Source organism: Dysidea avara, chromosome 6, assembly GCF_963678975.1.
Source record: "Dysidea avara chromosome 6, odDysAvar1.4, whole genome shotgun sequence".
Taxonomy (NCBI): Eukaryota; Metazoa; Porifera; class Demospongiae; order Dictyoceratida; family Dysideidae; genus Dysidea; species Dysidea avara.
Window position 1 is genome coordinate 12,443,086 of NC_089277.1, and position 12,678 is coordinate 12,455,763.

The following is a 12,678-nucleotide window of genomic DNA, read 5'->3' on the forward strand; positions in this document are numbered from 1 at the left end:
GTGAACTCATGAGGTAGTCACGTGATCTTTTGTGTATAAATTGAATCGTCATCACGTGCTGAGTCTAATGGCGTTTAGTTTGATGCGCTAGGATGAGTATTATCGAGATATGGCCAATCAAAGTAGCAGGTGTAGAGTAATGGCGGATGACAATGGAAGAGTTACGTTATCTTGGCAGCCTAGCAGTGGAGATTCTCTTCAAACAAAGCGATACTTGGTGCGATTTTGTCAGGAATTTCATGGTGAGTATCGTCGAATTCTTTCCACTGTGTACTGATAAGTAGTTATAACGACTTATACCAGCCCATGTACTTGTGCCCAATAGACTGGGATTTGGTCCTCAAAGGGTTAATGTGATATATGCACACCTAACTGTGCAATATCTTGAGTTAACGAGATACAGGTATGCACCATGAAGCTACCTCACTTCAAAGGCACATTTCAGGGTACATATCTTATAAACCCTGGCTGGCTATGGTACATTTAAGTTAAACCATGGCTGACTATGATACATGTAAATGTACCATGGACTTGATGTAGGAGCAGTACTGCCAAATTCTTTATATAAAAACTCAAGCTGAAATCGATTGTGGGAATTTATCATTGGTCATGTGATGAAAACCATGCTTTCGATTTTGCATCCTACAGCACTCAGACAGAAGTGATTTGTCACTGTTGCCATCCTATGAGTTGAGAAACATTGGTTTAAGGTGAGAACTAGTGCTATAGCATATTCATAAGTGGTTCGCCGCATTTTTGCTCTTCGAATAACATGAGATAAACACTCTACAGCGAAGCTTACCCCTATAGATGTTTAGTAAGTAAACGGTCTGTAAAATGATTCAGTGGCTTTAAAATACTTGTAAAAAAATCGCTTAATTGAAATTTTCCATGATACTGTTAGGACTTCCCGTTCATGTTAACAAATGTAGTCGCAACGTTAGTTGCTGCTGTCCCATAATCGAATTTCACAAACTCCCATAATCGAATTTCACAAGCTGGTCTATATAATGACTTCAGTGGTCGGTCTCGTATTGGTTTGGGTGATTACATGCAATTGCCCACAGGCTCTTAGCTTGCATTGGTATGGTACATATCAGTTGTATCACGTGCCCTCGTGATTTGCTTGATATGTACACCCAAGTTCGAGGGCCTAATGGCCCTCGAGCTTGGGTGTACATATCAGGCAAATCACTTGGGTACATGATACAACTATCACATACACACTGCCTTAACAAGATATATGCACTGGTACGGATATACAGTCGATTGCAGAATTGTTGAAATTTCTCTTCCTGTGCCGTAAACATTCCATGGGCTGGAAAACTATTTGTAGTGATGCCAGATCAGCCGGATTGAGGAAATGGTTCAAATTCTGTTGAATTCGTGGCAAGTACAGTGCATATTTATCACATATTGCACTGGTTCAGAAAAGTTAACGAGATATACTTACTGTACGTATATCTTGTTAAGCCAGTGCTTGCACAACTAATAGGAGTGCACACTGTATCCAGAAATCATTAGATTTCTTTGATGTTATACTTTATCTCTCTTCTCATATATAGGGAAGCAAGCAAGCTATGATTGTGGGATTCAATTTTAATACATCAACAGTACTTTGTTTTTTGCTTTTGTATATGCAGTGATTAAAGTAACATAATTAATAGCGTTGCACCGATAAGAAAAAAAGCCGATGTTCCGATAGCCGATATATCGGTTATTTAAATACCGATGCCGATACCAATAACCGATATTAATAAATACTTTTACTTTATAAAGTATTTGTTTAAAAAATTAAAAACAAATGACGAAGTGTACAGTAAGTTAGTAAGGGACTAATTATTTTTGTACTTGTAACAAGTTCATATTGTTTTTTATGAATAATAACATTTCAGCATGTTCAGCTGTTAACTTGTTTCTATGTTCCTCATATAGAATACCAGCTCCAGAGAAGAGCCTTTCTGATGGTACACAATGGCGGATCCAGGATGGGGCATTTGGGGCAAATGCCCCCACCCCCCCCCCTTCAAGAAATTGCATACAAGATCGAGATACTCTAATAGAACAGTTGATTACTCTAATAAAGCAGTCACAATGTTCATGAGGCAGTGTAGCTTACCTATGAAGCTATAAATAGGATTTTGTTTTACATAACAGACGTGATATATTTGGTAAAGGATAACTACCAAGTGTATGGATTGCCAGTTTTATAGTCAATTAATGGCTCAGATAAATATCGATCAACCATAGCTTCCTTTCCTCCATCAGTATCCGTGGTCGCTCCACTGTCATGTAAAATTTCTGTAAAACATTCCCAAACCTTACTTGTTGATGTATTGTCAACTGAAGAATCAGTAGATGATTCAGTACGGGGTCTCTTACTTTGTGGCTCAACTTCAACATCTGGGTCCACAGCATTGTCAATCACACATTTCCTAGCCAACCTTTTAGCTTCCCTAGAAAAAATTTGTCTTTAAATCTCGAGTCCAGACATGTGGCAATAAGTAGTAACTCAGACTCTTCAATGTCATCAAACCTGGTTTCTAAAGACTTTAACATTTCTCCTTTCATAGTTTGAATACCCGAGTCATCATCATGCTTATTAATTTTTCTAAAATCTTTACTAATGGAATTAGCATAGATATGGATGCTGAATCTTTAGAGATCATTTTGGTGATCTCTTCGACAGGTTCAAGAGCAGCAATAATTTTTCGGGTCAAGTCAATTTGATTGGGAGTGAACATTATTATGCCACCATGCTCGGTAGCATAAGCTGCCAGTGCCATCTTCTGCTCGTAAACTGTTTGCAACATGTATAAGGTAGAGTTCCACCTAGTTGGTTCGTCCTGTTGCAATTTGTGTTTTTTGATATCTAGTCTTTCTCTTATTTGATCTAACTTGTGGTAAGCTATAGTAGAGTGTTTAAAATGCTCAACAATACTACGACAGACTGCAAGGGTATCAATAACAGCACGTTGTGATAGTACGCCATCATTCACTACTAATTGTAATGTGTGGGCAAAGCATCCCTGTGCTTCAAACTGACCCTCCTTCATAGCTCTCTTCATGTTGCTAGCGTTATCTGCTACAATCATATGTACACTGCTTTTAGAAATTTTCCAATTTTCCAACATGGATTCCAAAGCTCGACATATTGCTACTCCAGTGTGTGATCCTTCCATCTTTTGTGCATGGAAAACAGCTGATGTACATTCAAATTCATTGCTAATCCAGTGGGCAGTCATACTTATTAATGACTCATTTGAAAGACTGGTACTCCAGATATCAGTAGTCAGACTCAAAAACTCCACGTCTTTTAACAACTCGAATACCTTCGTGTCAATGTTTTCCTTGATTTTAGGCAGTACATTATCAGTAAAATACTTCCTGCTAGGTATTTTGTACCTAGGCTCGATGGTATGTAAAAGGCGAGTGAATCCCAAGTCAGAAACAACTGATAACGGTTGATTATCTAGCGCCATCATCTCAGCTATCTTCACATGAATGCGCTCCGCCTTAGGATCGTTTATATCCCACAGCTTTACGCGAGCCTGCGTTTCCACCAGTGTAGGTTGGCCTGTCGTTCTCCCCGTCGTGCTCCCAGTGGATTGTTTATCCTTCTGTTCTTTCAACTCTCTTACTTTCTTTTTCTCTTCGTAATCTCTGTATTCCGTAGGGTGTTTCTTTTGTAGATGGTCTCTCATGTTCGTCGTATTAAAATTTTTTGCCGTCTTGCCGCCCCTGGAAATCCGGTCACCACACGTCCCACAACGAGCGAAGTGCTCATTACCCACCACAATTGTAAAATACTCCCATATTATCGCTTTTACTCGCGGCATATTAGTACTTGAACTACAACTGCAAAACGTGGTCGAATCACGATAAACAACATTGCACATGCGCTCAAAAATCATCGGGTTACCCTATGTTTTTTTAACCGATAGCCGATATAACCGATATCGGTGTAAATACCGATAGTAATATCGGTATCGGTGCAACACTAATAATTAACACTAGTCTCTTAACATTGCTATATTAGCAAAAGTAAAATCAAACTACCCTGTTTGATATATTAAAATTGAATCCCACAATCACAGTTTGTTTGGCAAAATTCAATCCCAAAATCACAGCCTACTTGGTTCCCTATATAAGAGAAGGGTATAGCAACTAAACATTTTACCAATTAGGCAAGTCTGCATGCTAAAGTAGAACATATTAGTTATAGCACAGGCACTCGTGCCCGAGGTATAACTATTACATATATATTGTTAAAATTCTGTAGCAACTTCTTGAAAGTGTTTCATGTCGATCTGAAGGCTTGTTCAGTTGTTTGGGCTTAGTTTTACCTACCTCATCGTCACTAGGGAAAGGTAAGGCTGCTTTTTGGGTGATGTTTTTCGTGGGCCACGTCTACACCTTTGTGGTCCCTACTATACAGTACTATGTGTAGGCATGGCCCATGAAAAAACATCACCCAAAAACCAGCCTTACTTTTCCCTAGTGACGATGAGGCAGTGTTGGTTAGGTAAAACTAAGCCCAAACAAGTCTTGATACTATACTAGTGCTCATTTAATCCCTAATTTAGTTGTGAGTATAGACTGAAGCACGAATTTAAAGTCCACTAGTATCATACAGTATGATAGTAGAGACCACAAAGGAGTAGGCATGGCTCACCACTCAAAAACCAGCCTCAATTTTCCCAGCCGACAATGAAGCAGCACTGGTTAGTTAAAACTAAGGCGAGCCTTCAGATTGACCCGAAATGCCTTCAACAAGTTGCCATGGAATTTTTTTTTTCTAAATGATTTAACGGAATTTTCTACTGACTAAGTAACTGACTGATGCCTTCAGACAAGTGCAACTTGATAACAATTAAGGCTACGGGCTTGATTTTTTCACTGTTCGATGTAGCTTTGGCCCGAGAGATGACTTTTGGCATACTGCAGTACGTACAATGTATTCTTCATGGACTTACCAGTGTCCTCCCTGTGTCCCATTCATCTTGGCTGACAGCGAAAAGTGTCAATTTGGTGGCAGTACATGATGGCTTCCTTTCGTAATGGAAATCTCTGTATTTTATATAGTGGCTATTTACAGTTCTTGATTCGTATTGCTGTGTAACGGGTTGAACATAGCCGACAATGAAGCGTAATGGATACTTCACTTTTCAGATGATAATTGATATAGCTGGGACACGCGGCGCCATTTCAGATGCAGTATGCATGGGTTCATCAGTCATAATAATTATTTACAAAAAAGCTAACAAATAACTACACAGGAATTTTCAACTGGAGTAGGGACCATAGCACATCGATAAAAGTACTGAAACAAGCTGGAGCAGTGCACGATATTAAATCACAGTAAAACAATAAAAAGTGTTATATCCTTACTGTGCTCAAAATACTATAATGGAAATGCACAGTAGGGATATAACACTTTACTGTGATTTAACAACATGCACTACTCCAGCTTGCTTCAGTACTTTTTATTATGGTCCCTACTCTAGTTGAAAATTTTTCTGTGTACTTGTTGTATCTTCAGGTGTAGGCAACCTTCCTTGTTTCATTACTTTTTATTGCAATGATCCTTAAAATTCTTAATACTTGTACAATATTGTTACGTAGGGTCACTTAACTGGGAGACCTTTTCAAAAAAATATTTTAAGTGTACATTTGTTACTAACTTTGTGACATGTTCACTAGTTTATTACATATGACAAATGATTGTGGGCTTTAGTTTACACTGTATAGGTGTATATCAACATTCTCACATAATATACATAATAGTTGTGTCATGTACATGAGTGATTTGCCTGATATGTACCATGCCAATGCAGGCTAAGAGCCTGTGGGCGATTAATCACCCAAACCAATACAATACCAACCATCGAATTCATTATATAGACCAACTTGTGAAATTCGTTTATGGGACAGCACACGACTACGATTGTTAACATAAACGGGAAAATCCTAAGGATATCACGGAAACACTCAATTTAGCGATTTTACAAGTGTTTCAAAGTTGTTACATCACTTAAACACTGTTTACACAGTTTTCTAAACATCCAGAGGGTTAAGCTTCGCTGTAGAGTGGTTACCTTGTGATATATGAAGAGTGGGCGTGGTACGTAATAAACATGCGGACAAGCGCTTGTAAATTACCCATGACACTAGTTCTCACCTTGAACATTCGTTTGTCAACTCATAGGGTGGTAAGAGAGTCGAATCACCTCCGTCTGAGTGCTGTACGATGGAAAATCGGCTTCATCACGTGAGCAATAATAAACTCCCACAATCGAATGCTGCCAGGATTCTTATAAAAACAAACCAACGTTACCTCACCAGATGTCAAGGCCATGGTTTAACTTAAATGTACCATGGCAATCCAGGGTTTATGAGATATGTGCCCTGAAATTTGCCTTTGAAGTTAGGTGGCTTGATGGTACATTACAATATATACACATTGCTAGTAAATAATTATCATTACAATCGTAAGGAACATTTCAATCACAAGCTACTGTAGTAGGGCTACTGTAGTAGGGATACTGTGCTTATAAAGAAGGAAGATCATAATCTGAACTCCTTCATCTTCAGCCCTACAAAGTTGTTTTAGCAACAAGCTAAGCTAGGCAGTTTATGAACAAGTCTTTAAGGTGGAACCTTAACTAAGATCATGTAGCTGTCCTTATTTTTTATTCTCTTGACCCACTAAATGCACATTAAGTACAGTAAATGGCACAAACTTGTTTTTCAGCTTGTCCCAATCTTGGTGTCTGCTCTGGCTGGAATAGCTGTAAGTCACCATAATTTGTAGCTAGTTCCCTTAGTGACATGGCTGTCTTGACAGTGCCATTTCTTGCATGCACAAATACCATCACCTGCAGAAATTTAAAAGGAATCACACAGTACGATAGTTACTGTATAGTAGGGACCACAAAGAAGTAGGCTGGCCCACAAAATAATATCACCCAAAAAACAACCTCAATTTCCCCTGACAACAATGAGGCAGTATTGGTTAGGTGAAACTAAGCCCAAACAAGCTTTCAGATCGACCTGAAACGCTTTCAACAAGTTGCTACAGAATTTTAAAAATAATTTATTTAATGGAATTTTCTACTGAGTAACTGACTGATGCCTTCAGACAAGCATAACTCGATAACGGCTAAGGCTATGGGCTTGATTTTTCACTGTTCGACATCGGTTCAACCCAACAGGTGCCTTTTGGCAAACCGCAGTACGTACAATGCATTCTTCATGGACTTACCAGTGTCCTCCTTTGTGTCCCATTCATCTTAGCTGACAGTGAAAGGTATTGATTTGGCGGTAGCACGTGACGGCTTCCCTTCATAACGGAAGTCATCCGTATCTGTCATAGTGGCTATTGTGATAGCAGAGGTGCTTTTCAAACAGTTCTTGATTCGTACTGCTGTGTAACGGGTTGAACATAGCCGACAACGAAACGTTATGGATACTTCACTTTTCAGACGATAATTAATATAACTGGGGCGTGCGGCACCATTTCTTTTTTTCAGTATGCGTGGATTACAGAGGTGCTTTTCAAAGAGTTCTTGATTCGAAATGCTGCATAACGGGTTGAACATAGCTGACAACGAAGCGTAATGAATACTTCACTTTTCAGACGATAATTGGGATGCACAGTGCCATTTCAGATGCGGTATGTGTGGGTTCACCATTCATAGTAATTTATTTACAAAAAAAGTTAACAAACAAGTACACTGAAAAATTTGGAATTTTCAACTAGAGTAGGGACCATAACACCGATAAAAAGTACTGAAACAAGCTGGAGTAGTGCACAATATTAAATCATAAGAAGTGTTATATCCCTACTGTGCTCAAGATACCAAAATGGAAATGCACAGTAGGGATATAACATCGTGCACTACTCTAGCTTGTTTCAGTACTTTTTATCAATGGGTTATGGTCCCTATTCTAGTTGAAAATTTCAAATTTTTCAGTGTACTTGTGCAATTCTAATACAGACCTTTTGAACTACTTATACCTCTGGGTGTATCTAGAAATATTCCAGTGACTGTGCCTTAATATTTTAAAAATACCGTTAGTTAAATCTTTAGATAGATTTCAAACCATTGCACACAAGTACACATACACAATTGAACGTATGACAATTTCACCTCCACACTGAGTACTCCTTACCTGATGCCCTTCTTTCACATTCTTTAGCACTTTCTCATAGCACACTTCTTCCATGTCCCTCAGCTGCTGTAAAAATCCAAATGGTTTTTTCACTCCAATAAAAGTTTGCGTGAGTGGAACAGGTCTGAATCGACCGTCAAACATGAACAAGCCCTTGAACGGGTTCACTCGAAGGAAATTGGACACATCCACATAATTAGGGAGGGTGGCTGACAAGCCCACTATCCTGATCATATTCTGTGTGGACTCCACCTGTAATACTGGACAATGTCATGATGTATATACACACACATATATACATGCATACATACACGCACGACACAAGCAAGTACAAGCATACACAGGTACACACAGAGGCACTCACTTGCTCACTCACTCGCTCACTCACTCCCTTGCTATTCTCTCGCTCACTCGCTCTCACTCGCTCGCTTATTCGTTCTCACTCACTCGCTTATTCGTTCTTACTCGCTCGCTTATTCGTTCTTACTCGCTCGCTTATTCGTTCTTACTCGCTCGCTTATTCATTCTCACTCACTCGCTTATTCCCTCTCCCTCACTCTCTCTCGCTTATTCCCTCTCCCTCCCTCACTCTCTCCCTCCCTCACTCTCTCCCTCCCTCTCCCTCCCCTCTCTCTCTCTCTCTCTCTCTCTCTCTCTCTCTCTCTCTCTCCCTCCCTTCCCTCCCTCCCTCCCTCCCTCGCCCTCCCTCCCTCACACATACACACACACACACACACACACACACACACACACACACACACACACACACACACACACTGACTTGTCGTAGTGTACGAGCCACAAGGGTCTCTATCACTGCTCCTCGGTCTTCATGTAACAAGTGTACCTCATCAATGATTAGTAACCTCACTAACTGGGACAGGCCTACATCTCCAGTACCTTTACGAGTGACCACATCCCATTTTTCTGGTGTGGTCACTATCATCTGTGTTTAGTTCGGTACATACACTCGGTAAAATTCTAGCAACAGATAGTACAGTAAGTACCTGTGTGGTCTCTATTTCACGTTTTGTCAGTTGCATGTCTCCAGTTAACTCACGAACGCTAATACCAAGACACTGCAGCTGTCGTGAAAACTTCTGCACCATCTCAGCAGCTAACGCCTTCATCGGTGCAACATAAATGATCTGTGGGAAACACTCCACAAGTTAGTGAATGTTCTATTCTACACAGACATGTACATATTCAATAAACCTGTGTGCATGTACTACTACAATAGTATGACACAACACAGTAGCGCACCTTAAACTCATTCTTCTTGATCACATTTTGTACCATGTGTTGTTTGATCTCCCTGATGACAGTGAGGAGGGCTATGTTGGTCTTGCCTGCTCCAGTTGGGGCACTAATTAGAAGATTCTCATTAGAATTGTAGGCAACTTCAAATGTAGCTGACTGAATCTGTACAGAAAACAAATTACAGTAGTTATTCAATCAGAATCTTTTAGTTACAATGCAAGCCATATATTATTTTGGGGAGGGGAAAGAAAAATGCTCTGCCAGTTAAATTAAAAAGTTTTGTTGATGTTTCAACAAAGACAATCTGATTGCTTTATTAGAGTGCGTTGCTCTTGTAAGCTGGGTGGTATCCAATTCCACAAGAGGAACATAATCACAAATGGTACAGTCATTGTATAGCTAATGGTCTGCAAATGCCACATGCGTGTGCAGAAACTACTCCCAAACAAGATGATGTTGTGCTACTTCTAAAAACCAGGTGCCATGTAGCTAGCTAACTCATCTGAAATTAACCAACTATGTATTACTATTTATTATTTTAATCAATAGGTTTAGGGTTGTGCAATAATACAATATTGTAATTCTTGGATTCTGTAATTCATGAAATTTTCATAATTCTTCAATTATATTGCTATACACTGCTAAGGAAGCACTTGCTAAATTAAACCACTTTAACAACATATTACGCACAGAAGTATCTTCTAAACCGTTTTATAGTTTGATTAACGTGTTTTTTCTCACAAATTCTTTCAACAAAGCCTCAAAGCTGCTCTTCGTTTTCATTTGCGTATGTATGGGATATGTCCCCTTTCAACTCAAAGGCATAGATTTTTCCCAGTAGTCTGCGAGGCCTGCGCAGCATTGTTTTCAGTTGCTAAATGCCTGTAAAATCCAAAGGGAAGATAATTCACAGTCTAAAGAGAGTTGCCACACCTGTATTTCAGATGGCCAAAAAGAAACCACCTCAGAGCAAAGTTTACATGTGTGGAAATTGAATACAGGTTTTTACTTCTTATGCAAAAGCTGCTTTTACCAATTTAACGATTTTGCTCAGATGGGTGCGTAGAAACAAAATAGGTAGATAGGCAGATAGCCTAGTACACACCCAGACACTTTACAAAAAACAATTTCAGTAAAGCAGGCATGCGCCCGCAACCAGCCAAATGACTGTTCAATTAGAGTATTTCAATGGTAGGTATGTTGAATACTTGAATGGAGCTTTGTACTGGACGTGCATCAACAAGCACCAATTATTACCTGAACAATTTATTACAATTTACCACTTTCAAGGTCTCAAACAGTTTTGGAGGCCTTGTCAAAAATTACAGTAGTTTGAAATCACAACATTACATGAGGCTTCCTTCACTAATTTATACTGTATAACCAGACAAGTAGGAATTGATAGTGGATTTTAGTTTTTAACACCAGCACATGTACAACTTATGGCTTACAGTGTGTAACTAAAATACTGCATCATACAGTACAATAATACTGTATAAGGATCAGGAAAGTTCAGAATTCTGGACAAAATATATCACCCTAAAACCAACCTCACTAATTGAACTTAAAGATTCACTGAAATGGAAAATTCACTTGCCATTTTATTGAATAAATAGGTTATTTGTATCATGCAATGCACCTTTTTAGTAATTCAGTTATGTTGTTATACCGAGATATTAAGCCACAAAGTCTAGTTATGTCACAACAAGACAAAGAACCGGAAGTACAGTTATTGCACACTTTGCAATTGGAAAGGTAGATAAATAGTGAAAGTCTAACGTGCAGGAGGCAATACCAAGCTCTCCTTTTCAACTTTTCATAGTGTTCCAAGATTACTTGAACGTTCTGCTGGAAAACAATAGCAAAGTTGTTCTGTAGTTGCCTGTAGCAGCTTGGTGCACTATATCGAAGCTCACGCTTCATCATGCTTCACTGAAGTAAGATTAGTTCAATTTGTTTACAAAGCTGGGTTAGCAGCACCATGAAACAAACAACGGTATCTATATCACATGTACACTTTCAGGAGTTACTTCTCCGCCTGGTAGGAATAACGTCTTGCCAGTGGCACCACTGCAATCATTTTTCCTCGCGTTTCTCCACCTCCATCCGCTGCATTGAACCCTTCAATGGATTCAGAACATCTAAGAAATAAACTGATGTGTTTCGACCACTGTACTGTTGATTTACAGTCTCTTTAACAGGAATTCTCAAGCGTTCTTCACCACAAGACCAGCATAAATTTACTTAATCACTTGTAACTGCTTGCAGTACAAGTTATTGCCATGTTGTAAGTTGTTATGCTAGATATGACGTGAAACTAAATCAAATCTTGCTGTATGTGGATGCTTTTGTCACTTTAATGGCACTAAAGTTTCTTTGTCTGACATAATATAATTGACAAACCACAATACACTAAAATGTATAATATCTACTAAACAAAACAAAATCTAGCTAAATCACATGCACCAACCTATCCCACTAGGAGTAAGGATTGATAATAGCCAAAGTGTATTTTACCATTTCAGTGGACCTTTAAAATTTCAAAATTTTCCTTGTATTTGTCTGTGAAACTGTACAATCATGTCTCTACTTTTAGTAGTGTAGATACTACAGTAAAATTCTGTAATACAGGTATACATCAACAATATAATAGGCACAAATCACTACAACTCTGTTAGTAGTACTATTAGAAAGTTTCCTAATATTGTTGTATTAGGATGACTGTTTTATTAGAGTATCTCAGTATATGATGTGGCTCAAATAGTGCTTTGTCATAAATAGTGTATCTATATTTCATTTAGATATTGACAAACTGGTATTTTATGTGGAAATACTTTCTGCTTTGGGGATATCCCCTAAATTAACCACTTAATAATACATACACACTATGAGAGATAAATATTTCGCATACCTCATTCAATCGTTTGGTGGTGGCAAAGACAAGTTTGGCAACCTTATCAAGTCTAGATATCAATATCTTCTCACCGATGATCGGCTTGTGTGGGCCACTAGGAGGTAGAGTGACTTCTTCAGTTGTCTTAGTATTAACCCTCTCTGCTCCTACTGGGATCCCTACCTGTAGCGTATACAACTGTAATAGTGCAAAGTTTTCAACACACAAAAATCTGTTCAAGTTTTTGATAATATCTATATATTGGAAAACTCAAGTTGCCAAAAATTCAATGTTCTCAGTTAATTTTAGAGTGCTTCAAAATTAGCCAACAACATGTAGAACAATATGAT

The 12,678-nt window shown here is 38.7% G+C and overlaps 1 protein-coding gene across 1 annotated transcript in view; it reads right to left on the minus strand.

Annotated features, from left to right (window-relative positions):
* Nucleotides 1-12,678, minus strand: part of LOC136258643 (activating signal cointegrator 1 complex subunit 3-like) — a 42,261-nt gene that overhangs the window by 26,556 nt on the left and 3,027 nt on the right. The window contains exons 7-12 of the mRNA XM_066051981.1: nucleotides 12,347-12,511; nucleotides 9,439-9,597; nucleotides 9,183-9,323; nucleotides 8,957-9,121; nucleotides 8,176-8,427; nucleotides 6,744-6,878 (exon numbers count right to left, since the gene is read on the minus strand). Coding sequence (XP_065908053.1) covers nucleotides 6,744-6,878; nucleotides 8,176-8,427; nucleotides 8,957-9,121; nucleotides 9,183-9,323; nucleotides 9,439-9,597; nucleotides 12,347-12,511 — 1,017 coding nt within the window. The remainder of the gene's footprint in view (nucleotides 1-6,743; nucleotides 6,879-8,175; nucleotides 8,428-8,956; nucleotides 9,122-9,182; nucleotides 9,324-9,438; nucleotides 9,598-12,346; nucleotides 12,512-12,678) is intronic.